The 27,805-nt window shown below is 37.7% G+C and overlaps 3 protein-coding genes across 4 annotated transcripts; 1 reads left to right on the top strand and 2 right to left on the bottom strand.

Moving 5' to 3' along the window:
• Positions 1-225: 225 nt before the first annotated feature.
• LOC146147114 (monocarboxylate transporter 14-like) lies at positions 226-7,029 on the top strand. Of its 2 annotated transcripts, XM_083386793.1 has the most exons (7): positions 226-445; positions 947-1,090; positions 3,169-3,314; positions 3,849-4,298; positions 5,230-5,482; positions 5,908-6,156; positions 6,567-7,029. In XM_083386793.1, exons 1-7 carry the CDS (start codon positions 226-228, stop codon positions 6,770-6,772), a joined length of 1,668 nt encoding a protein of 555 aa, XP_083242919.1. In that variant the 3' UTR covers positions 6,773-7,029. The 2 variants fall into 2 exon arrangements, with proteins under 2 accessions (XP_083242919.1, XP_083242920.1); XM_083386794.1 differs by lacking the exon at positions 947-1,090.
• Positions 7,030-8,600: 1,571 nt separating this feature from the next.
• On the bottom strand, positions 8,601-15,133 carry LOC146147113 (sialate:O-sulfotransferase 2-like). The gene is made up of 8 exons (XM_083387919.1): positions 15,111-15,133; positions 14,210-14,316; positions 13,771-13,856; positions 13,411-13,546; positions 12,874-13,072; positions 10,735-11,033; positions 10,135-10,347; positions 8,601-8,977 (listed from the first exon to the last, which is right to left on the bottom strand). The coding sequence occupies exons 1-8, from the start codon at positions 15,131-15,133 to the stop codon at positions 8,601-8,603; spliced, it is 1,440 nt and encodes a 479-aa protein (XP_083244045.1).
• A 947-nt stretch (positions 15,134-16,080) lies between these two features.
• Positions 16,081-25,013, bottom strand: LOC146147112 (uncharacterized). Its single transcript, XM_083387918.1, has 11 exons — positions 24,853-25,013; positions 24,546-24,652; positions 24,245-24,354; positions 23,748-23,847; positions 23,531-23,555; positions 22,859-22,918; positions 21,079-22,686; positions 19,973-20,108; positions 19,774-19,888; positions 19,230-19,419; positions 16,081-16,927 (listed from the first exon to the last, which is right to left on the bottom strand). The coding sequence occupies exons 1-11, from the start codon at positions 24,901-24,903 to the stop codon at positions 16,616-16,618; spliced, it is 2,814 nt and encodes a 937-aa protein (XP_083244044.1). The 5' UTR covers positions 24,904-25,013; the 3' UTR covers positions 16,081-16,615.
• Positions 25,014-27,805: the final 2,792 nt, after the last annotated feature.

Below are 27,805 nucleotides of genomic sequence, written 5' to 3'. Positions count from 1 at the left end.
ATTTCACGTTTGTTTTTAAATCGTTTTCATCCAAGGCGAGCAAAGCTTTTAAACTACTATATCTACAACCAAATACTGTTTTAAAAGTGTGGCTCTTTGTTTTTATCGTGTAACAGTAGGTAGGAGCCGAGCAAGGCGCATGTCCGTGTACAGCTAAGAACGCGTGTAAATCGACTGCACATTTGCCAACAGCACAAGTAGCAGCCAAAGCAACAGTAGGGAGAAATGCAGCAGCGCAAGAAAACTAACTCAAGGCACCCGACTGCATTGGACGGCGGATGGGGTTGGGCGGTGGTCGTTGCGTCCTTCATCAGCCATATGCTGCTCGCCGCCTCGTACTTTGCCTACGGCGTCTTCACCCAAGCGTGGATAAATGAGTTCAACTCGTCGGCCGCTCTGACGTCAATGGTCGGCAGCACTTCGTCAGCTTTCGCCTCGATGTCAGGTAAGCCCTATAGACGTAAACCACCATCAGATACTTTGCAGTTTAAAAAAGCCCTCCAGCTCAAATTACCGTGGGTTTTGTTTACGCCTTTGCGGTCTTACAGTACGTGCTCAACGTGCATAAACCTTTGCTTTCGGCTTAAGCGTTTTTTTAACTCTTATATATTTTTATTAAAGGATGATGTAAACGGGTTTCAAACGAAATTCTTTGGGATCACTGCGGCTTACTTATTCTTATTCAAATAATCTTTTCCTGGTTAGGCTGTGGTGCTTAAACGGTGTGTGACCCAATACTTTTTTAATTGCAGGCGTTGGAAGAATTAGCTTGAAAACATTTTTTTTCATTTTTAAATAAACATGTAGTGGGGATATTGGTTGGTCGAACCTGTTGTGGCTATAGGCTCCATTATAAAACGTTAAACACCGTTAAATCGCCTGACGGGAACTTTGCTAACAAAGTGATCTCCAGGGCCAGGGAAAACAAAGTTGTACTTTAATTCAGCGCCTCTGGGGAGTTTCATCCAGCACAGGCTCGGTTGCAGAGGCTGCCACCTCATCGGGGGCATCGTTGTGTCGGTTGGCGTGTTTCTATCGTCGTTCGCCACTTCACTTGTCCAACTTTTCGTCTTTTATGGAGTGATGGGCGGTGAGTCACCACGGTTTGTTATTGTTATGACTTGACGCGAGCCGAACAGTTTAGAAACCATCAGCTGGGAAAGGCAAACAAGTTGCTACTGCCCGGCCGTAAATTTGCAAGTTAGTGGTGGCATTGGGTTTACCAACAACGTTACAAGGATAGCACGATCATCAAAACGGTCAAACGAAACATAAACTCCAACGTAGGAAACACAACACGTTATCCTGGCAGGCAACCTACGCCCGCTTCCTCAAAATCGTCATGGTGTTTGTGTTTGCTCGTATCGGCAGCTGACGCAAGCGCAATTGCGACAACTCAGTGCGCGTAAATGCCAGTTGTCGCAAAAGCCACTTTGCGGCTTAACGTTTCGCAGAGCAGCAAACTAACTTGGGCGACGCATCGCTCAAAGTACCAAGCAGGCTAAAAAACAACTTCGTTCCGTCGTTGCACACATAATACGGTCACTTACTATCTAGCGGTGTTATATTCGCCCTGCAGCATCGCGTATTTACCTTCAATGACAACTATTTTTTGCCATGTTCACACCTGCTGTCGAATAGTTCAAAGCAGTTTACTGCGCAGGTGTTAAAATCAACAACTGCTGGTTAAAATATGATATGTCATATTTTATATTATTTGAAGGATGTTATAACTCTTTAATACGGTAAATTTCAACACTAAACATGTGCGTTTGCAGAAATAAATAGCCTAGGGCGGCATTATAAACACACCTCGCTAAACTCAGCGAGCTTGCTTTTATGTCGCACGAGCCCATTTGGTCGTCTTTTGGTATTACGAACCGACATCTCGTCCACCAAATTTTTGCTAAATACCCTGCTTACTAACCGGCGGCTCAAAACACTCGTTAACACATAATTTGTGTCTTTTGCTGTGAGGAAGTTAGTTTTGTACGTTGGACGCCAAATTGTAACGATGCACTATTGACATTGCAGTTAAATCCGAAAAATCCGAAAGCGAAAATCGAGAGGTTAAATCTGATAGTTTAAATCAAGAAAAACTTTCGTCGAAATGTTTGAATATTTGTAAGTATCAATAAATTGCTGAAAAATTTTAACCTACATTTTGTGATATTATTTTCCGCACTTTTAAGTGGGATGCGAACATAACTGGAATGTTACTGTAATGTAATCCAAGAAACACAATTAGGACAGAAGTGTATCAAGAAACATAAACAAACTTGAAAGTCGTATTCAAAATAGACTGTTGATGTAGTCCTAGGCCTATTTGGCAAGAATGCAGGCATTTTAATAAATAAAACATTGTTAAGTTATAAAAACAGATTGTATAAGACTAAGTGGATAAACAACAATGCTTACAACTGTTTTCAACATACAAAAAATAAACTATACGAATAAACGTGATAACAGACAATATCGCTGTACAATACTGTTAGCACAAAATATTATCAAATATTAATTTTTCCCCAAAGTAGTAAAGGCCATCACTCCATCAGTCTATTTTCCTAAAACTGCTCATACTTTTCAAACGCGATTTTTGCAACCAAATAATGCTATTAGTTTTGTAAATTTGATAATGGGCGACAGGGTGAAAGACTGTTATTAGTTGAATGTTACCAAACTTTGCTTGAAGTGTATCTTCAACGGTAAAGCCTTGTGATAAACGAGGCTTATTTCTCTTGTTCATTAGGTTATATCCTGAACAAGGTCTGCGATTTACACATTTACACAGTAAACAAATAGCGAAACGTTATAAAAATCGAGCAGCTACAATGTGTTGATACCCACAAACCGTTTTTTTCGCGGATGCAAATATTGAGTAGGGCATATACATAAAACGAACTATTGTTAAGTGTCACAAATTAGTATCTAACCGTGTAACTTTTCCTTATGCGTTAAACTTTGTCATGTTGTTTACGTTTAGCTTACGTGTTACGTCATAATGCCCCCAGAGTGGCGTGATGTTTACCGGTTAAAACCAGTCAATCTACATTAAACGTGGCGGTGAAAATACGTGTGTTTTATGCGCTTCAGAAATCTAACTGCAAGTTAACACTTCTGGGTATTCAGGCTAAAAAAACACACGTTATTTGTGTTCGTGACATTCAGGAATCGGCATCGGGTTTTGCTATGTGCCGTCAATCATCGTCCTGAGCGAATATTTCAAGGTTCGGCGACCCCTGGCTCTGGGTGTGGCAAGCAGTGGAATCGGAGTCGGATCTTTTATCTTTCCGTTTATCATCGAATATCTACAGGTATAGTTTGTTTTCCTTCTTGTAATTCCCGTGAAAAAAATTTGAATTGTTGAAAGTTAAAAAGCGTTAGCCATTTATATTACTTCTTGTCGTTATGTGTATTATTACTTTGGTACATACAAGTGTCTGTTAAAAGTGTTATACCAAAACTTATTAGACCGCATTAAGTATCTTTTTAGTGTTGTTATATGTTTGATTTGGTGACCAAATAGACTTCTGCCGTAACATACCAATCGTATAGCTATGAGATATTTATACTATGTTAGTGACATCCGTATCACTTAGCTGCTAATTGCCGTAAGCTCATAAATAATGTTTATACCGATACAAAGTGGATGACGTGGGTCAGTTAGTGCCACTGAGCTGGCAACAGGATATCGCAGATAACAACAACAACAACTATAGAAGCAGCAAGTAAACTGCAATGGCGAACTGGCCTATAAACATAGTACATACAGTTGTTGGCGCGGCCGCAACATTTTGAAACTAACCTAGCCTCACTACCGCTCGCTATTTTCTCACTTCTCTCCAAAGGACTTGTACGGGTGGCGGGGATCGATGCTGATCCTTTCCGCCATCATGGCCAACATGGTGGTCGTAGCCGCGGCGCTTTTTCCACTGTCGCACTTCGATCCGGCCAAGAACGTGTCACTTAATCACGACATTAACAGAAACCAGCGAAAATTCGCGCTGGCCTCCGACGAAACCGACCAGCAGGACTGCTTCGCCGATGAACCGAAGGTTTTCGACGACTTAACTGAAAAAGGTGATTTAGCGCTCGAGGAAGAGTTCAAACAGAGAATCGCAAGCAGAGAAAGGAGAAAAAGTGGATTTTCGCTCGTCCGAAATCTCGTCCGGCACCCCTGGATGAGACGAAAGTCTTCCATCGCCGTCTCCGTTTCCGAGATGCCACCCCCAGATGACGTCATGGACGTGACGCCCCACAACGCGATGCTAGAGAGCGTGCTCGAGAAATCATACGAGGTTTGTTTTTATACGTAAGAGCTTCCGACTTCGGTGCCGTTAGAACGGTTTGTTTACCTATGACCAAAAGGCTTTGCAAGTCGTGTTTTGTCGGCATTCACTGGGGCTAAGCACTGTATTCGAAAACAGCTTGACGGAGCCCGAACCGCTTGCTAATTTAATTTTGTTGCTTGAATAATGTTTGCCAACTTGCAAGGTTGGTCTTTAAACAATTCTAACTTTCTATCCAAAGAGCAAATATATTCTACTTTACCAGGCCTTCACACCTGAAAATTGTTCAAGGGGCGCTTAAAGAAAAACGATTTTTTCGCGGCCCGCATATTAATGTTGATTCAACCGTTGTATTGTAAACCATTTTAGGTTGGCAAAAATTGTGATCTTAATAAGGCCGTTATAATTTCTTGATGATTTGTACATATTAAAGAGACATCAAAAGCAAGTTGGAAAATATTTTACTACAGATTGCCAGTAAACGCACGACACTCGCGCATGTGATTCCACAATATTAAATATTTAGAATTAAAACAAAAAATTCGACCAACAGAAATCCTGGTAAACCAGTATAAGCGACTGAAAATAACGCCTGTCACTTTTGAAACGATTTTTACGAATGAATTGTTACGTTATACAATATTACAGAAAACAAATATTTGTAACAATCGTGCCAATAAAGGCCAGATTCTTTTGTCTGCGAGTCAATGACGTCTTCAAACAAGCGACAACAAGGCTCGCGAGCGATAGGCTCCGAATCCTTGCTACATATAAAAATATATCGCCAAGTTAAAAAAGTCTGCCTTGAAGTTAAATAAATCGGTACTTTTTTAAACTTAATTGACAAACGGAAAATATTGTTACGTCACGGGCCGCATTTAGGTCGCGAACGCCAAGTGGCCGTATGTTGTGCAGGCTGTACTATACGTTTTTCTTTTAGGAACTTAACGCAAGCCAAGTGAATCAGTTGACGTCATCGTATGGTGACGTAATAACTGCCAGTCGTTGTACGATTGCCACCAAAATTTCGTATAAGAAGATGTCTTTCTCCGACCAACTGCGCTTTGTTATGAAGCACCCCTTATTCTACCTCATGGTGGTAAACAATTTAACAATGTTCATCGGCATGATGATTGTTTACGGACTCACTCCAAGCAGAGTGGTTAACGACTTCGGTTTCTCGAAAGATCAAGGTAATGTTTACTGATAGGTAATGTGATACCACAGCCGCCTATTTCTTTTACCATTCTTCACTCTTTGACACAAAATAACCCTTTCAGCCCAAAATATGTTTATTTATTTTGCTGTCATTCAACGTATATCGCCGCCAAACAAATTTGTATCGTTTTTGCGGCACTTAAAAAAAGGGGGAATTAAATGATTTGCAGAAAAACCTGCGTTTGCAAAAAGTGTAAAAAATAAAACTGCATATGAAAATCTTTCATCTTATTTGACAATCAATGATATCCATCGATTTTTAAAGGCTTTGCTTAAACCTGTATCAAACAGTTGCTTGACATAAAAATACAGAAATCACCGTTTTGCGTCGAATATCGACTTTTCGAATTTAGGAATGGCAAGTGAGTTTTGTTTTACCGCATTGCTTTGACGCATAAAGGTGCCGTGTTCTTGTCCGCGATCGGCCTCGCTAACCTGGTGGGACGATTTTCGTGGGGGTCGATCACCAACATTTTCCCCTGGATCAATCCGATCACCTTCTTTATATGGCTTCGGATCGCTGCATCGGCCTTGACCCTGCTCAGCCCTCTTGCCACCACTTTTGCGCTGCAAATGTCGTACAGCGTGGCGGTCGGGCTGGCCTTTGGCGCCTGGTCGCTCTACCCCCTCGTACTGGCTCAAATGTTCGGTGGGTTTTGCCCGTATTATAGGCTATATATTACTTTTAATGCTGTGAGTATAGACTACTAGCGGCCTTACACGCAAAAGAGCCGTAAATTTGTTGACTTTTACAATACTGGCTGAAGATTTTAAAAGAAGTACGAACTAATATATTGGGTTCCTTTTGAACGGCTATTACCGAAATTAGTTCGCCTAATATGGATTATAATGCAAGTACTCCTTGCAAGAAAACAATTGCTTCAAAGTCTTACTGCACTGTGTCAGCAGGGCTAGATCCCAGTAGCCTATATGCCCGAGTGGACTTCAAGGCTTAATTGCAAGCACCAATTAACGCCATTAGCAGCAAGCCGTTCAAAAAGATTATATCATATGAAGTGAGATAGTTTTGTTGGTTAAAATAGCACTTTAATTGCGCAGGCGACCGGTGCCTGGGTGCCGCCTTCGGATTTTTGGAGTTCTTCGACGGCGTTGGGGCTTTGGTTGGCCCCACTATAGGTGGCCTGATCTTCGACATCACGCACACATATCACATGTCATTTGTTTTCGGAGGAGCTACTCTCGGTGCTGGAACGCTTGTGCTTGCCATTGGCTGTTATGTTTGGCGAAAGCACTTGCACACCTAAGTCACATATACCTCGATGTTATGCTGTAATGTTGCAACGTTTTTATTCTGATATGTATTGCTATTTTCGATTGGGTATGGTGGACTTACAGTATGCGATAATTCCTATTTTGTTATGAGTTTTTCGCCTTAGCTTGTGAGATTTTTTAGCCTAACATAAACGCCTCGAAGCATTTTTTACCTATACCCTACTTTTGCACTTCGGCCGCGACAGCTTGGTTTCAATACAATTCGTGTAACGTAGCAATAAAAAGATGTAATTCTAGTAGTTTGTATATTAACTGTTTTGTCGTTATAAGAAAAGAATCAATATGGTATAGAAACAGTTTTTTATTAAAAAAAAAATACATATCGGAAGCTATAATGTAAAAACCATGTCGATAAGCTAACCTCACTTTTTGTATCCCTCGAAAGGATCTTAGCAGTTCGAAGTTATGCGAGATCATGTCTCATCTATCACAGTGCTCTGCAGCTTTTGGTACACCAACAAAGTTTAAATGCTTTGCGGCACGCCTAGACAAAAAACTAAAACGACGATAAACTCGTGGGATAATATCCAATGCAACCGAGGATCAATATAGAATGCTTTGATGTATTATATTCACCTCTCTTCTCATTTAAGGGGCTGTGTACTAAAACAAGCTGCGCAAAGTCATGGAACTTGCCTGGGTTACCTTACCTATTCTTTATATTTGCTTGGACTTTGAGTGTATGGATAATGTCCCCGGGGTTCCGCTTCAGTATAAAAATGGTAAAGCGTTGTTGTGTAGTTTGGATGCGCTCATGGCCTGGAAGTTGAGTTTGTTTTAAAATTTACTCCAAATTTACTACTTTTGCGATTGAAAGCAACACAGTTTTAAATTTTTTTTATAATCGAAAGAAAGTTTACCAGAACTAGCTACATAAGGAAGGGACGTTACCAGAATTATTGCATAAAATCGAAATGCCTGTTAAAGCTATACGGTACTTTTTTGATAATTAGTACGAAATTTTAGACAGTGCGTTTGGAAAAAAAGTGCAAGTGAAAATGTCTGGTCACATCGCGGCACACCTCAATGGCATGTTTTGCACATTGCGTACATTTTTCCAGAACGTGCACATTTTTACTGATGTTTGGAAGAGTTAGAGTTAAAAGAGTTAGATTCAGATAGTTAGAGGTAAAAGGGTTTCACAATGTGATTTGGAGGAAGAATTGGAAAAAGATTTGTATGAATGTTTGAAAGAATTGTAAAAGAAAGACTTAAAAAAAGTATCTAAGGATTAGAGTTAAAAGAGAAGAGAAAATGTGTGTAGATTTTTCACTTTCGCGTGCACACATTTTGCGCACATTGTGCAAAAAACGCTCGCATCTCCGTCTGGCACACCTGGCATGGTTTTAACACACCGGTTGCGGAGCACTTCTCTATTATAGGCAAGGTTTTACGGAGCTACGTTTAGCTTTCTATGTTAGATGTTTATATAGAACCAGAACATCAACAACTTTACGAACTCACGGTTATTTAATAACGAAATAACATAGGGTGTATAGCATATTCCTTCTATATCTTCCAGGAAACATTTTAAAATGTGTCTAAATCTTTTAGGATGTATCAGGTAATTTTATGTTTCCACTATAGTTAAAAAAAATATATATCTTGTAATTAATTAATAACATAAATTTATTCCGTAAAATTATTCATGAAATGAGCAGTTACATATAGAATGCAACCTCTTCCATAAAACGCTGATCATTATATTACTGGAATTCAAGTCAAGAATGGTAACGTATAGACAAAGCCTTTTTATCCTTCCATGACCAGTTAGCTAAACTTGATGGTCCTCCAAAAGTGTTAAAGACAATCGCCACATTCAGATGAAGTTCGCTCCCACTTTGGTAGCCTTCCGAAGCCGCGCGCCGCTAAGCCAGATCTCAGTAAAGCGATAAGCTTATCGATTGAGCGTACGTCCTTGTAGGTGTACGGGTCCGGGGTCGCTTCTCTGGCCTTTCTCTTAAACCGTCCCTCACTGTTCCGTTTAAGGCAAGCCAGCCTCCGCTGGAGGTTGGCCGGCTGGTAGCCCACAAAATCCAGGATCCTGTACAGCTGCTCGGCCTCGCTCCGTTTCAGGTCGTCGTAGGTGATGACCAGCATGGGGTGTGGACCGGTCAGCACTTCACGGTAGACCTTCTCGTAGCCCGAGATGATCCACTTCAGGTAGCCGTACCAACCTGCGAAATTTGAACCTCGAAAAAGGGTGCAACTGGAAAGAGTACCAGATAGTAAAACGAAAGATGAAAATATGTTAACTAAATTGTTACCAATAAATTTATTCAGCAATATGTTTGTAAAGGTGTGTAATAACATATGTTAAAATGTTGAAGTTCAAGTCTTGTTGGAAATACAGAAAAAGGCTTTTACATTTCAAAAATTAAAAATGCTGCTCATCGCTGTTTAACGCACGTATCATGCAGTGAGTAAATTTACTTTGATTAGATTTGTTCCAGGTATATGGCATTTGCCAAAAGGGTACAAATAATTATGCCGTGACCCTGGTCCTTACCCTGACATTTATTCTATAAATCTGTGCCAATAATACTAGATAGTTTAATCCCTTAAATAAATTTATTTAGTCCCCCAATACCAATAAAAAGCAATGACTGTCCGAAATATATTTTTATCTTAACATCACGAAAGTTGGTATTTGTGGTGACAATATAAAACCTTTTTGTGGTGATCGCTCATGACGAGCTTTGGAATACGTTTAGAGTTTAGTTTTTCTCTATAAATATGTGTGAAGCTGTACGATACACAAAAAGTTGACCAAAAAAGAATAAAAGGCAGTGTTTTAAACAAGTCATTGTAAAACGACTTAAGTCCCAGTCAAGTCATTTGTAAAATATCTTAAGTCAAAGTTAAGTCTTTTTGAATAAGTCAAGTCTCAGTCAAAGTCATCAGTTGTCCAAGTCAATTCACAATTTCAGCCAGTCAATTTCAAATCACGTCCTTGTCATACAAAAAAAAGTTAAACAATTGGAAACTGTTAAAGTCGTACGATTATAAACAACAACTAAACTAAAAAACAAGAAAAACGCAATATATAGCAAGCAAATTATTTTATGTGCAAAAATTAGGGTAAATAGCTCAATTTTATAGCAAACATGCTTAAGAAAAACACCTAATTTCAACCCAAGGTATTTGTCCAAAAGACTTAAGTCAAATCAAGTCATTAGTCGGAAAGACCTAGGTTAACTCAAGTAATTGTGCACAAAACACTCAAATTGAAAACAATCACTTAGGTGCAGTTAACTCATGCCATTGACTTAAGTTATTACAGCACTGGTAAAAGGGGACATTCTATCCCAACCTTCAGTTATAAACGTCTTACGCGCCGACTGAAACTTGTCGGAGTTCACGTGGCCCGTTTGACTTCCGGTCATGCGACGATTGAACTCGGCGATGATGGCGTCGTAAGGGTTCCGAAGCAGCAAGATGATTTTGTCGAACTTGTGTGGGTAGACGGAGATGCCACGGTAGATCACGTGATCCTTGATGGTTAGTGTGCGGTTCGAAGTAGCCGGTTCCATTTCGCCGAACATACCTGGCCAGCAATGGCGCATTAACCACAGGATAAGCTGAATATTGAGGTTAATTTTTGACTCTTATTGAGCCTGGATGCGAGAAAACATTGGTCAGCGAAAACGTAACCTCGAGTTTTAACAAACAGTTACCGCCGTGGCAAACACAGCTGACGTCCTGCATTGAATAAAGCGTAAAACGCTGATGTGAGAAAAACTCACCACGTATTACAAAATAAAATATTTTTATACTAGCAGACGTCTGCAGTTACTAAACAACTCATGGTTGTATTATTAGATTCCTTAGAGCCGTGATTACGCTTGCGATACACAAAGAAACGGAAAAAACATCTCGGCACACTTTTTACGAAACAAAGTTATCATTATTGGTGAAAAGCGACGCAGCGTACCTTTGCGCGTAATTGACATGGAGTGGTACACGCTGCCAGTGTACGCCCCGATACCGGTCTCGATCAAATGCCGTAGCCACGAGTTGCCCGATCCGGGCATGCTGACCAGTCCCACCAGCGGCACAGAGCCGGGTTTGAGGAATCCGACCGAACCGCAGCTCTCCTCCACTAGGGTGCGCCACAACGACACGTGGCTCGGCCCCCCACACATCAGGTCCCCGTTTGCGTAAGCTCCTGAACCTGGACATTTTTGCGAGCAAAGCGATGCGTTTGACGCCGCGTTCGTCCAGTTTGCTCGACTGCAATGTTTAAATACACATTTAAAGTCTCAACCACGGTTCCCAATGTGGCCGGTACCGCCCCCTTGCGGGTGTTGGCAAATTAAAATGGGTTGTTTTGAGTAATTTTCTCATTTAGGGGGTTGCGGGTGATATACAATATTATGGAGCCTAAGGAGGTACTAGTATAAAAAAAGGTTGGGAAACACTGGTCAAACCTAAAAAGTCAGCGACTGAAGCATTTTAAACATAGCAGGGCTGCGTAGTCGGAGTCGGACTCGGGACTCGACAGAGTCGGGTTGTTTTGCTTGAGTCAGACTCGTAACTCGAGTAAGACTGCGTAAGCTACCCGAGTCCCGAATCCGACGTACGCATGCGCATTACCAACTTTTGATACTCATATTGCAGTTAATTGTAATGGTATAAGTGTAATAACAAATGTTGGAATATTTTTGTGTGGATCAATTATATGACACTCCTATGAGTGGATTGCTAAATATCCAAGTTATAATCGTTACGTAATGGAGTGAAATGCCGGCTATAGAGTCAGAGCCGGACACGTGACTCGAATAAGGGTTTATTTTCTTGACCGAAGTCGGATTCGGGGTATTTTAAACCGACTCCGCAGCCCTGGTATACATAGACAACTGATATCGCAAGTATTTTATTTGAATTGAGGGTAGCACACAATAATACCTACAAAGCAACCAAATCTAAAGCAGATTAATCTACAATATCATAGCATTAAGAATAACGACCTAACAAATCCTAATTCACAGTAAAATCCACGGCCGAATAAGATCTAAATCGTATGAAGACCTAAAACAGATTTAAACCTGTCAGAATACTTTCTAAATTCATCGAAATAAGGCCTAAGTGGCCAACATATCGCCTGAAACTGCAGAGAGAGGGTATGGGACGATAGAGGGCCATCAATCCGGCATCGGCTGCAATGATGTCGACGTTTGAGTTTAAAGAGCGCTGTTAGGGCGCTGCTGAATTTTCACCAGATTGTTTGCCCCTGTTTGCAACAGGAGACATGGCGTTCTTTTGCACAATGTGCTCAAAAATGTGCACGCAAAAATTCGCAAAAAAATGTGCACACATTTTAAAATGCTTTAAAAAATGTGGGCACATTTGGAAAGAGTTAAGAGTTAAAGGAAGAGTTGGAGAACGAGTTTGAGATCGAGGTGGGGGAAGATCAAGATGGAGACTCGGAGAAAGAGTCGGAAAAGGAGTTAAAAGAAGAGTTAAGAGGAAGAAGTAACACTAGAGGAAAAAGTTAAAGGAAAAGTCGAGGAAAAGCGTTGGAAGCGGGAAGAGTTAGAGAAAAATATTTAGCGACAAAGAGTAGGAGAAGAATAGTTAGTTGTGAAGGGTTGGAGTAAAAGGATGCAGAGTAAAAAGGAAACCGTTAAATGCTGTGAAAATATGTGCGCACATTTCAAAATGCCTTCAAAGTGTCCGCACATCTTTTAGGTATTGATATTAGTCCTATATTGGTTTTATTCCAAAGTGTGTTTTTTCGACGTATTGATATTGTTCTTAATGTGGTCTTGAGGCTAAAGTCCGAGGTAAAACGCTTTATAGACAAAGGCACACTTTCGAAATATAGGTAAGAGACGTAGTTCCAGAGATTCAATTTTTAGGTGGGGATTCCACATAAGATCAATTAATTCTTTGTATATTTTATCGGTCAACTAAAGAAATAGTTATTTCTTATTTCACCTATACACCAAAAACCTCCATTTTTTTCTGAGTTGACTAAAACAAGATCACATTTGAATAAAAAATACAGCTAAAGCTGCTACTGCTGTAATCGTATTTACAGTTAAAGTAATAAAAGTATCGGTCTATATACCCGCTTAAATTTCCGCAACTGCATTTCGCGTTCTCATCAATCATTGCCAAGTGAAATCCCGCCTTTTCACATTCCAAGAGGCAGTCAATGGGTCGCATGTGATCTACGGTAGGCAGATCTCTGGCAACAAAGCCAGACAAAGAGGATAACGAATAACAGCCGAACTCAGCAGATCTTGCGTCACCTTGGGTAAACGGGCCTACGAAAAAGTAAAACTTATAAAATGTGATATAATTATACCAGCCTTTAAACGTTTAATTGGTAGCTGGCCGGTAGATAAATGTAGGTAAACTCACGGGGGTGAGTTCGACTCTCTAGAGCAGTGGTTCTCAACCTGTGGTACGCTTTTATTTAAATGTAACTGTGTTCCTGTGGTAAATGAAGTTCGTTTAAAAACAATAATACTGTTGTTTTTGTCTTATTGGGTAATTTACAGCATTTTGTGACAACAGATCAAAATTAAGTATAATGCGTCTACTCAGTATTAATACCATGTTACGGAATGCTACAGGCCAATATTGTCGCATTCGTTACAACCTTTATGGCAGGGAGTGTTCCGCAGATAGGTCTGCATGGACAGTTCGTCGCCGCAAGTAGCATTACTGTTGCCCGGACAAGGTGCCGCACATTCCTCCCTTCGCCGCACATCGATTCTTTGCTTGGGCGTGAAAAACTTGGCGCAATAACACCGCGTTCGTTGCACTGCCGAAAGTTCAAGTCCCCTATAAGTGAGTAAGAGTGCAAGCTTTAAGACGTCGTTTATGAAAAGTAAATTTTATACGCAGAGTATATTATTTTTAGTGTTTTAGGAAGTCGACAGTTAACCTAGTTACGCTTATTGTCAACTCCCAATTCTAAAACTTACTGCAAATAACACTGCAAGATGCATTTCTGTACCGTGTTGTCATCAAAGATCTTGCCAGTCAAGCGCAGAAATATCTTCTCGGCGCCATTGTTATTGTGGATACATCCAAGGTAAGACGCTAAACATAGGGTATAAATACATTATAATCGTCACGCATAGTGTTTTTGTTGAATTTTAAAACTGATAAAACATCTTTTACATGTTTTATATTGACGCTTATAACTAATCTGAACATTTAAAGAATATAAATACCCAAAATGCAAAAGGAAATACTCGCCTAAAACGTTTGATTTTTTAATATGTTTTTTTCTCCACAGAATCTGTTTTATCGTTTTAAAATTACTTGCAGGAATTAGAAGTTTGGTAGGTCCTTTCGTCATGGGTTATTTCACATACCTCCTTTAAAATATTCGAACTCTTTAAAGCTTTAAAACCACTAAAGATCCACTATTGCCACAATTTAAAGCAAACCTTGACAACGATAAAGACGTTCATCTTCAATATTTCGCGGAAGCCTTGTACGAACCGCTTGCAAATCGAAATTTCTTGCCTCTTTGCTTCCTTCAGCTAAATTAAACCTTCAAAGTGGACAGTGGTTTGTGATAATCTTTAACTCAACTCACGAAAACGATTTTAGTTCAAATTTTAAAAGAAAATTCATTGTGACTTTTATTAATTTTTAAATACTCGATTTCCTGATATAACGATGTTTTTATATAAACATGAATAGCACCTTCTTACCTGCTTTCGAACAGTTTGACAAAGTTTCTTCTTTCGACAGAAATGCATATCATGAAAATCACAAGACTTGTCCTCCATAAAAGCTTTACGCAACACGCAAGCCGATGCGGCCTACAAACTAATGACATAGTATCTACCCAATATTCGATTTGGCAATTTGCAGATCTAAATATTAACCTTTTGCATTACCACTGCAAAAAATAGACAATATTTGGTTTAAATCACACTACAAAGTGATTTCTAAAGTGCAACAAAAACAAAACTTGGTTTGATGACGTATGTTGTGTATAGAGACCTTATGCGTATCCTGTCCTATTTCCTTTGTTATTCGACGATAGTCGACCGTGTATAGCCTCGCATGTCGCGAAAAATAACTGGCGTAAAAAGGAAACGACTTTCTTTTCGTTTTCCGCTGGCGACGGTCGCCTTACCATAAACATGCTTTACTACTACATCCATTATATTTTATTGCATTGGAAACTAACGATGGTCTGAAATGTGATGAGAATACTGGGCAATTTTTATAAAAAAAAGTATTTGAATTATTTAGAATAACGTTTGTTGATAGAGAGTAATCAAACTGCGTCGTTTTTACAATGTTGTGTTGCCCAGTCAACTCTGGTATACGTACCTTTCTGGCGTATCTTGTGTCATTTTTTTCAAGTTTACGCACCTAAAATTTATTTTTTAATTACCTTGATATTGGTTTGTAATGTCACATAAGATTTATATCAGTTGGTTACAAGTCATTAAACTATATTACTGCATGTAATAAAGGGCTTTTCTGTAGCACGATGATCACATTAAGCCTTAACAAAAAAAAGATACTTACACAGCTTATATATAGCTCTTATTGCATGCTTATGACGTACCGGTACCCCAGAAATTCTTGGCAAATTTAATACAATTGTCTGGAAATGCGAACATTTTGCCGAATTGTATAGGATTCCACCAAAATTAGGGGGTCAGGTAGGATCTGGAAGACTAAAAAGGGGGTTGAGAACTTTCGGCGACAAATAGTTTGAAAACACTGTGCTGGAAACAGTCATTTAGATTTTAGAAAAACGTTTAAACTGAAATGAAAAAAATTGTTTTCTTTCTAAAAGACACGTTTCTTTATATCCGCGACCATAACCACGATCCAGAACGTACCTAATTGATTTGAAATGGCAAAAATAAAGGTTACAGATTGGTCAAGGTGTTTGCCGATGAATTTATTGCGAAACTTAAGAAGGGCAGTGAAGAAAACGAGTAAAAACACAGGAAAGAAAGTGTATAGTCAAGTAATCAAAAATAATCATCACAGTGAGCTATGTTCGAAAACCTACAGAAATTATTAATATACCTTATCCACTCTTTAACTGATAACATATTTCTGTTAGAAATCATTTCAACTTTCGGGTAAATCTTTAAATAACACTTATCAACATAGAAATGAAAAAACTCTTCCGCTACATTTAACGATATTCTTCCACTCAATAGAATTATGACTAAGGCTACGAAACACTGCTTTACGAATTTAGCAACAAAAAGTAGTATCATATTGCAATTAGTAGGATTCGAGCTAAATATTCCCTTATTGTAATGAACGAAGTAGTGTAAGTGAATATTAACAATTCACTATTATTTTAGTTTAGTAGTCACTATTATATTTAATTTACTATTGGAACCGGTTTGTAGATTCGAACATCAGTAAAAATTTGCATAAAATAATACCAAACTTTGGAATGTAATATACTTCGGACCTTACACAAACCAGTTAAACCTTGTTCAGAGGAGTTTTCAAACACAAACAGTTCTGGTCGTATACCTGTCGGCTTTGACAATAAGTTAGCAGTACTTTTTCAGTGCGCATCGTGGCGAAGTAAAAACTAACGTAGTTGTAACACTTTGACATGCATATTTATGTAACTGTCATGAAGAGAAAATAAAACAAAACGTACAATGTTATCCTGGTAGGATAAAAATGACCATTATTTTCGGTTAATTTACTAGGCCGTCGAAATTCGACGCCAAATGGCGTTACTGGCGTGATTTAGGGCAAGCATTCCACGCCAAAGATCTCTGGCGGGAAGGCACTAAAATGCAATCGGTACCTGCCTGTAAAATTCATATGAATCAAGAAAAAAAAATGCGTCAAGTGCCTTTAACCAGTCGGTCAAACTCGCGGCGTTGGTCTGGAGTACGAAATAGAAGGAGCAGATTCGTGCAAGAGCAGTTTCCTTCTAAGGAAAACGACGGTTCCTCCCGGCGACATTCCGCGCACCTCGCCTTCAAGATGCACCCGCATCCTTCATCATCTTCTTTCTGCGTCTGGACGCTGTCGATGTCGCTCATCTGGAGACGCGAGAGGCAGCGGCAGAACATCGAAGCGAATTCCTCCTCCAGGAAAAAGAGCTGGTTCTCCGCCACCACCACGGAGCAGGACACGCAAGAGCCGCTCGAGTCCTGTAACAGTGCACGATAAGGAGTCATTTTTGTGCTGGAGTATAGTGGGTTTCGGCCAGGTGTTGAGCACCTGGACCAACTTGGCACGCTGAGATTGTTTTGGGGCACTATAAAAACAAAAAAGTAAAATTCTTATCGCTGGGTACAACGCAAGTCCAAGAAATATTTCCAAAGGATTCAACGACTATAGGTTAAACATTTAACAATTTACAACGTTTAAGTTAATCAATAAACCTCGTAACTATTTGCCACTGCAGTAATGGCGCCTTTGGTTGTTTGACTGTAAACGAAAAAAAAACGGGACAAAGAGTCTTTATTACGATCATAAAACGGGACAAATAGTGTTTATTACGAGTTTATAACGCGATTTCGAATAGCCTTACAATAAGGTTAAATGTATTTGAGGAAAATTTGCTTCTGTACTTAGTGTCACTTTTGATTGACACTTTTCAGCCAACAAGCAACAGAATCGTTTGGCTGGCCACAAGTAATATTTCGCATAGTATTGGCGAGTTGTTCTCAGGGGCGTATCAAGGGGGGCTCCCCTTTTCGTAAGTGACATTATCGTTTTTTGTTCGTTTTTGTCAGGGTTTAACTCACCGTCCGAAGCTGCGTTTTTTTTTCAGTGTAATTGAGTTACGCGTCTGGATAATGCGAAACCAAAATCAAACGCAAAGGCCTTTTTCGTTTCTTGTTTGGTCGACCGTAAACGCTAGATAGTTTTTCTCTTTCGCCTTTCGTTACTCGTTCGGGTTGGCTGAATAGCAAGTGTGTGTTCGACAATTAATAACAATCAATCAAGCGGTCTCTGTAATTCATCGGGTCCGCTGCCTCTTCGACAACCTATACACGAGTCCATTTTAAATACTTTTTGACTATTTTAACTACGCAGGTGCGAAAATTTTTTTTCGCGGTTGGCGCGAATGTTCTTTCTACGTCCGGTGTGGTAAGCTTTGGTGCTGTCTTTTGAACTAAATCAGCGCTTCTCTACCGTTGCGCCATGGAAGGCTGTCAAGTGCGTCGCGGACAAACGGATAACGTATTAAACAATATTGATCATATATTTTTTAACAGCTTTTTTACTTTCGGCAATGTAATAAAAACTTGCAAGAAATTTAAATGAAATTCTGTTATTCCCCCCCAAAAATCGCGTTCGCTTAGCTTGCCAGTTATGCACTCAGTTAAAAAGGTTATAAACACTGAACTAGATTAACTATTAAAGTGGCGTTTTTGCAGATGTTGCGCTACTCAAATAACACCGGGGAAAAACGATCTTCGTTTAGTATTGCAGAAGGCGACGGACGTGCTTGTAATTTAGCGTAGTCCCGTACACGGTTCTACCAAAATCAATCACATTTATTTTACGGTCTTGTTTAGTTTTTCGCCTGAAGTTAACGAATGCCCACTAAGCGGTTTTGCAGCTGGCGCCTGGCAGGAGTGTCGGCGACGCACGTGTGCGTTTTGCGTCTAAAAGTTTGATTTTGCTGGACGTTAATTTGCTGTTTCCGATGATTTTTTTTTATTATTTAAAACGTCATTACAATCGCTGTTTTATGACGGCATATCTGTCACTATTTTATGACGTGATTAACGTCAGATGGAAAAACGGGAAATTCCCTAAGTTGAAAATTCGGGACCCCCTTTTTGGATTTCTGGATACGCCCTTGGTTGTCCTGCAACAACTAATTAAATTTCTCACTAAGGCCACTCGCTAGTCGGGCGCGTGGGTGTCAATCAGCACTCGCCCGGAGCGATTTTCACTCGCATTGGTGAGCGGGCGAGTGCACAATTCAATCCTGTACATTGAAATAATTACGTATTGATCCTCGTACTGGCTTAAGTAGTAGCACTGCAGCAGCAATCAAGACGTTAATGTAAAGTTTTGCTATCCTAGCAAAACTATATGTTGTTTCATATAAATTCGTTTTAAAAAAATACGATGGGGAGCATCAATGGGATGGCATCACAATAAAACTTAATCAGGCAAACGTCTTCTTTTGGTTATTTTGCCTTCATGCTTTCATATGCGAATACAAAAAAAAAACGATAACGCACGACCGCAAAAGCAGGTAACACTAATTTACGGAATGATAAATGGTCGGAACGCACACAGTATTATTATTAAATATAATAACACTTGACCCACCTGCACCCAAACGCTAACCCCGACCCTAACTCAAATATTGTGCGTTGGTTTAATAATTGTTTCAACGTGAAAACACTTAAATTAGTGAGCGTTCCGACCATTCGTTATTCCGTAAATTAGTATTACCCGCGAAAGCTTACATACAGTGTCACCCACCGCGTTGGGGTTCTCGATAATGGCTTGAACGGCGGCGATCCACTCAGTACAAGCTTGCGCACTTAAAGCCTTAAGCTCGACAGTCTTGCCGTCATTCATTAGCAGCTCGAAGCAGCATGGGTCGTTCATTGACATCTGGCAGTGCAACAAGTTCGATATTTGCCAGCTCTGTTCCGGTTTGCTGGCGTTTCTTAATGCAAAAAATGTGACTTGGTTAGCTAAAGAGTCGTGCCACGCATTTGCTTTTCAATCACGAGCGCCACGTTCTTGCTGTGTTTGACAAGTGACGGGTAACATGGAAGGTAAATAACTAAGAGAAGGCTTTTTGTTTTAATAGTTTTTCGTTTAAATAACTACAATTCTGAATTTGGAGCTATAATTTCACAGAATATTATTTTATAGTTTTGTGTTATATAACGCTGCTGCTTCTTAAAGGTCGCATAAAACACATTCAACAGAAAAACAAACAGTTGATTTTTTTGTTTTACTATATAAATATTAGTTTATTGAGTATCGAAACATCTGATTAATAGCATTGATGTACCTGTTTTTAAACTGTGACAGGCTGATCCTATCCAAGACGAAGTTGAAACTACTCCAGCGCTCTCTAAAAAACAAGGATCTTGTACCTTTGCATAACAAGATTCCCTCCTTTCGTCCTAAAAAACGATCATAAAATGTAGAAGGGCTGTAAAACACCATACACAGTCAAGTATATTATTGAGCCAGTAGTCAATTCTAACCATATATATTCGACTGGCACAAGTTCAACATGTTAATCAAACGGTACAGATCAATCACGCAGTTTGGCTTTCCAGTTTCCAAGAAAATGCATTTCCTGATCGCGGCTAAATGCTTCTCAAACCCAATGTCAGCTGTCTACAAAAATAAAATAAAATTAGTACAAGACTAAAGATATGACAAAGCTATGAAGTACCTGTTGTGCAACAAAAGTAGTATCGGTTACATGATACTTCATAAATTGTGATTGAATTATTTGGGAAACAGAAGCATCGGAGGTTTCACAGTTAAACAAACATTTTCCTGTTGTTAGACAAGTGATAAAAACACCCTGAAAAGGCAAGATTTAAGTTCAACATGAATAACAGTTTGTCCTTTAAGTATTTATTTGGTAGTTCACCTGGTTGTCACACATAAATTCCATAGACACTTTATTGTATGCAAAATAATTTTTTCTCAAAAATGAAGTACAATCCTCTTCTACGATATAGACAAACTTGTCAGCAAAAGCAATATGTAGAGAACCTACAAGTTCTTGTTGGTTGCCCGTTTTAAATCTAATCATCTGTTACAAGAAAATAAATATAAATAAGGCTCATTAATGTAGAGCTGCTGGAGATATAAAAAATAAGTGATATTAAAAGCGATAAAAATAATCGAAATGTGTTTTATCCTGCAAAATTATAACAATGTATATAATATATTGTATAATTATTATAAAAAAAATGTATATTCAAATTACCTTTAATAGTTGCTCATCTTCACTGAGAAACACGTCAAGCATTAATTTAAGCTTTAAATTATTGTCAATATTTACAATACATGTATGTTCATTTGGGGTTTTGTTTAAATTTGTACAGTTGGCAGAATTTGAAACAGAGTTGCATTCGCTTGCGATAGAATCTTCTTCACATAAATTAGATACACAGGATTCTTTTCTTTCATCCTTATTTTGGCAAAGACTAATTTCAGAAACAACATCTACAATTTTTGGACTTACACATATTTTGTTTTGGCACATGCTATTATCAGTTTTTATTTTAGAAAAAGAAATGCTTTCATTCTCATCCATTGAGGATAAGGTGTAAATTGACCAGTCGCTTAAAACCTGGAATTGTGCTGTGTCTTCACAGTATTGAACATTTGACTTTTTGTCTGAATCTGATATTGACAACCTCATTTGAACAGTTTCAATTATTTCATTTAAAATGTTTTCACAAAGTGACTCATGATCAACCATTGCTTCAACACTTTTAGGCAACACAGTGGAAGTGGAGACATGCTGCTGAAAACAATCTTCTTCAGCATCAACTGGTGAATTTTTAATTCTCTTTTTAAGACTGGAATTTATGGAAATTTCATTTCCTGCTAGTATTGGTTCAAAAGGCAAATTAATAGAATTCTTTAAAGGTTTGTGCACGTTAGCATATAAATAACTTAAATTTCCCATTGCAGATGCTTTTTCAAATGAGGTGTTTTGTTCAGTCTCTGTAATTGCACTGTTGTTGCATGACGTTTGCTGGCCAACCTCTGATAAGCATGAACTAAAGGTACCCATGGTTGATGGAATAACATTGCTGGAATGAAGGTCAACTGTACCTTCGTCAATAGAAATCATATTTAAAATAGATGTATCACTATTTTCTGCAATTTCTGATTTTAAATCTGTAGAAACAGTGTGACTCTGACTTGTATCATTAAAAACAGACATGGCACTTGCAGTGTTTTTTATAATGGCACAATCCTCCGAGTTATTTGTTGTGAAAAGTGTGTTTCGATCGGAAACATCAGGTGCAACATATTTCAAAGTTTTGGTTTCCTGAATAGAGCAAGTGCTTTTTACCAAGGTATACTCTTGCGTACTGCTGTTAGGCGACAAAGCAAATATAGGTTCATCATTGAATGATGTGCTCATGCCAGAGGAGGCTGAATAGAGTGAACAGTGCTCATCCTCACAGTCACTCATTAAGCCAGAGTCAGTTTCAGCACAAAATTCTCTTTTTAGTTTGATTTCATCGCACTGCGTACTTTGCGATTTTGTTTTTTGTTTCTTACGCTTGTCACTCTTCTTTCGCTTTCTTTGGTGAACCACCTCAATGGGATTGTCAGTTACAAGGACATCCAAGTTGTGTCTGGTGGCAGATGAAGGTGCATAGTTCAGCTTGATTTCTTCAGCAATTTGTTCTTCACTGACAGTTCCGAATGGATTGTGCCTTACCCTGGGGTTGTGTTTTAAATTTTTCACATTTACACCAGAGTTTGACTCAACACTAAAACTAGGGATGTCAATTTGGGCTGAATATATATTTTGTGAACTGGGTAGTGCTGTTGGGCAATCAATTGGCGGAATAAGTGGTTCCAATAGAGTTGGATTGTGTTGTATGTCCTCATCTGAAGTTAGCAAACATTCTGTAGGAGGCCGAGTCGTTGGTATGCAAGTGGAATAATCATAAATGGTGTCCAAAACTATTCCTGTCTCTGTTCGCCTGTTGAAAATCTTCCGAGAAGAAGATTGTAGAAAACCTTGCAAAGCATTGGCAGCCTTTTGAGTTCCAACTTTGGCTAGATTTGCGATAGGGTCTGTGTTAATATAAACAGAGGAACCAGCTTCAACATTGGGATTTAAACTTTCTGAAAGTGTAGGCGCTATATAGGGCAACCTTGGGGGTTCAGGTGTATTTGTTGGAAGCATTGATATATCAAGAAAACTTTGGTCCTGTATAGAAAAGTATAAATCTAACTGTCACTTGTTTCAGAATAGACTAGGTATAGAATGTAAATTAGATATTTAGAGTCTATAATTTACATTTCGACAGACAATTGGAACCATTGTGTCTGATGAAGTAAAAACCTATTGTTTTTTTTAAATAACATGTATGTTTTCTCACCATATCTAAAGAAAAATCGACAAACTCCAATCCACATAACAAATCAACAAACAGATGAATCTGAAAACAATAAGAGGAAAAATGATATTTTGTAATGAGGTTTTAAAGCATGCCTAGGACTGACATTATTTGGATGTTTTGTAAATACAATACAACTTTATCCAATTATAATAATTAAAAATAATCCATTATTAAAAAAAACAGGAAAAAAGGCAAACTCATGCCTTATTTTCTCATACATAGTCCCACTGCCTCATGTCTGCATGTGTGCCTGTCTAAATAAATATCAATTTCCTTTTACCCAGCCCATAAAGTTTTAACAGTATATATATCACAGATGTGCATGCTTACATGTATCAATAATTTATATGGCCTGGATGAGTAGTTCGGTACGATTCAAATACTATTTATGACTTTAAAAAATGTTAAGTGAGCCACTAAAACTTTTTCTTGCATAAGATTAATGCACTATTATAAAAATCTTGGTTGATAGACTATGTATTTGTATTATTCAAAAACTGAAAACAGGTGTCACTGTTAACAAGTTAATGAGTTTTCACACAACCATGCTTCATCAGGTCAGAGAAACAATAAAAAATAGTGAAAACAGGGAAAGTAAAGACTCAAACACACAGAGTAACTATTATAAAATTGACACAAAACTTATCTTACCTTGTGTGACTTGATAATTGCAAAGCTGTGAAAATAATAAAATCATTTATTATCTATTTAACTTTTAAAAATTATTTAAAATTTTTTTACAGAGGCGCAACTTTGGTATTGAATTAATATAAATACATTGTAAAAAAGCTAATTAGAATAACCACACAATATTTGCTTAAAATAAGGAAAGTTAGTTAACAAAGGTAAAGCAAATATTAGTACTTACCTGTTGTAGAACATATCCATTTGCTGCATACCATGTTGGATATTAATTAAAAAGCTTTCAAGTAACTTTTCATTGAGTGCTACACATAACCAAGCACGACCTAAAAATAAATGGATAAACATATTATATATCAAAAACATTTGAACAAAAAATATGTTTGACTAAATGCGAAAACCATATTTGTAAAAAGGCAATTAAATTTCTTAAACGGGTCTAGTGGTTTCCAAACTTTTCAATATAATTAGTATGACAAACTCAGACTATTTTTTAGTTTTTCACACAGGCCTGTATAAAAAATCAAAAAACAAAATCAATATACATAACAAAACTTTGTAAAAAAATGATAGTAAATAATAGTAATATCCAAAAGTTTTTCAAATCTATCCAAAAGTTTTTCTATTTGTCAAACCCAATTTTTGAAACCTTTGGTCTGATCAATTACTTATTTCTTATTGTTTTTTTACTTATGTTTTTCTGTGAAAAAAAGAAGCTCAAACCTCTTCCCAGATCAGTAGTTACATTCCGAAGAGAATACAACATTTGAACCATGTCTCTTTTACAATAGGGTCTAACGACATTCCAATATCCATTTTGCTTGTTTCGCAACCTATGAAAATTAAAAATATTTATTAAACAAAAATATATGACATTATACAATAAACTTTTAGTTTAAATAAACTATTATGACGCATAAAAGGAATTGCTTTTATTTTTTATTGTAAGCTGACAAACTCTTCATGGCAAACTCAATAAAAATTGCTTAAATGTTTTTTTTTTAAATTGGACAACATACAGTACCCATAAAGAAATATCTTGTCAAGGCTAAGCAGAAGTGTATTAACAGATTTGCTATTGTCATTCCCAAACCCTTCAGCATCGTCCACTAAGACTTGATGTATTTGAACCTGGAATTAGACGACAAAGAAAAAAAATAGTAAATAATTATTTTATGTATTTACAAAATAAATTTTCAATAAAAAAATTTTCAGTAACTTATATTGTATACATTTTCAATACAAGTTACAAGTCAGTATTTTAAATATTTAAGTGAACACACTACACACACACATAGTTGGCATTTAAATTTAGAACAAAGGCTACATACAGCTTTAATGGCAGAAGAAAGTTGTTCTATAAGAACATCTGAGAAGTCCATACTCTTTAATGAACAGTTTCAAAGCACATTAGCCAGACATTATCTGGCTTAATTAAATTATTTTACATTTAAATAGGCCAAGGAACGGATGCTATAAATTTTGCCTATCATGTGCCTAGCTTAAAACAAAACCAAGTGGCAAGAAATTGTAATATCAATTTGTTATAGATTATTATTTAAATGTAAAAACATCTTTACACAAGATAAATAAAATTTTCACTAAAAATAAAAAAAATGTGTTTATTTAAACGAGTCAACCAAAGAAATGCCATAAATAAACAGTTATACAACTTAGTTTATTTAGAATTAACTGAACTTTTAATTTCATTTTTTGTGAAAGAACAAATTAATGTTGGGATTCTTGTCTTTTTAAGTTTAAAAACTTTCAGTCTCATCCTGAGACCCAAATATTATTTTATGTAACTTGCACAATCAAAATGTTGTGTTTGTACTCTAAACAAATGAAATGAAACAAATAAGTGACTTTCCGGAGCTGAATGTATTTTATGGAAAGGATTTTGATCAGCAGACCTTAGTTTCCAACCTGGATCTGAGTAAGGACTGTAAGTTGGTTTGGGCTGGGTCTTGTATTATCAATATATTTATTCTTCCTGCACCCTAACCCAATTTCCCAAAAAGATTTAAAAATTGTTTGAACGCTGTGGTAGGATTTGAGACCATCGCCTTTTACCACATCGTTCATATCAATTACATTCTGTGAGCGTTACCGTTACCGTTGCTGTTAGTAAACAACAACTTGAAAATAGTCTTACAAATTTGCTTAATTTTTGTACAGTGTATCCGTTTATCGTCAGCATATTTTTAGTTGCAGGGTTTGCAATAAGACAATAAATACGACTTTTTCTGGTTTTCTGCTTACGAACGAATTAAGCTGGGAGAATAATAATAATCGCTCTTGTGTGACGAATAACAACATCAGTGGAAGCACATATAATATCGATCACAGCACATCGAAGATCTCTATGAACTTAGCAATTGACTGTATGTAGGAAATGATTTCATAAAGCATTCCTTATTTTGCTGTTTATAAATTTTGTCAAAACGTATACCAGTGTTCCCTTGGAAATTTAAACTTTTAGTGAGCTTTAAAATTACGTCTGCAAGTGAGCGAAATAGAATTTCACTGAGTAAATGAGTTGAGGGTTCTGCGCATTAGCACGCCTTAGAGAGGAGGTCCTGATTATTGTTAATGAGCAATAAGTATGCTAGTCGCTTGTAGCGTGCTATATTTCGAAGCATTTTATTTTGTGTTTTTCACAGGGATGAGTTAGTAAAAACCAGGGGATGAACCGAGCCACGACAAGTTCTTTATAAACCGGTTTAATGCTAAAATTTTCAGTTTACCAAACCGTAATCGAACCTAAGCCTTTTTTTGTAGATTTAAAACAGCCGTACCGGAACTTAAACGAATATCTATTGAAAGAACCCGAAACTTAAAAAGACCGTTTCCCTCAGCATGACGTCACAACTTATATTAGACTTAGAGGATTAGGGCATATAATAGGGTTGTCATACGTCAGGATTTTCGGTGACATGTCAGGGAATTTAGTGTTGAAATCTGCGTAAGGGAGAAATGGCAAAATCTGCTTATATGTCCGGGATTTGACGGTGCTGTAATAATATATCGCCAATGCATTCACACGATAAATTTAACTACTAAAATTAGCTCAATTTTTTGTTCTGTTGAGCAAATAGCTTTATTTAAAGGACGTTACCATAACCGTTTCTGTTGCGTGCAATGCTATTCTTTGTTACGTCACACACGACCATGTTTAATACGTTTTAATCATTTTGTTTCCGCTTTGGAAAAGAGTTTTAGTGGATTGCGTTCTATTTTAGTCAATTTTAGACAGAAACGTTCAACCGGTAGTATGTTTATTTATTTTTATTTCGTAAGTTAAATAATGGAAAAACCTAAACAAGCAAGATTATATATTTTTTTGTTTTTTTTACCAAATATTAAACTGCGTATAAACACCAATTTGACTTACGGCTACGGCTACGGTTGAAACATACTTGAAGAGGTGTCCGAAACTAATTGTGTCTTATCCCGTTTTGTTGATTTCGGTTTACTCAATTGCGCCGTGTGTCTCATCGCACCATCGAAAATAAAATTTTGGTCATCTTAAACTATACAGCTTTAATGACGATATGAGTTAGAGCAGGGGTTCTTAAACTGGGGTCCATGGCCCCTTGGGGGTCCGTGAACTACTTTTAGGGGGTCCATGAAGGTCTTATTGAAATATTAGTGTATATTTAAGAAGTAATTAATTTACTAAAGAAAACAATCTAATTAAAAATGAAACGGATTTGCACCGAATGTATTTAGATTCCATTTCACTTTCACATTTTTGGACCAAAATCAGCAAATTTATGAAGTCTACTTGTACTGCGGCGTCAATTTATGACGTTATTTTTTTTTAAATTTGCCTAAAAGTGGTCCACGCGAAATGAACGAAAATTTTAGGGTTCCGCGGTAAAAAAAGTTTAAGAACCCCTGAGTTAGAGGCTGTTTGCGTTATAGTGCCTCGAGAACAATTTGTACCAAAAAATCGCATCACGCAAGTAGAACAATTACTGCTACCACACGGGCCTATCGTTTTACAAATTTTCGTTGAATGTTGGACTATAGCGGTTTGAGTTTTAGAGGGTGGTTAAAATGCATTTTAATAGGCGTTAAAAATACTTTATAGGCTAAATTTACCTTGCACTCTTTGCGTCCAAACGTTAAACATCAATCAAACGGCTTATTGTATGCTATAATACGATTTAGGACGTTTATTTATTTAGCGTTACAGATCATAAAAAAGCCACGTGCAATCTTTACCAGACGATAAATTACTACCGGTTTTGTCATAATCCTAGTTTGCAAATTTTGAGC

Source organism: Ascidiella aspersa, chromosome 4 (genome assembly GCF_963924565.1).
Source record: "Ascidiella aspersa chromosome 4, kaAscAspe10.2, whole genome shotgun sequence".
NCBI lineage: Eukaryota > Metazoa > Chordata > Ascidiacea > Phlebobranchia > Ascidiidae > Ascidiella > Ascidiella aspersa.
The sequence above is the reverse complement of the archived record's forward strand: the minus strand, read 5'-3'. Positions and strand labels throughout refer to the sequence as shown.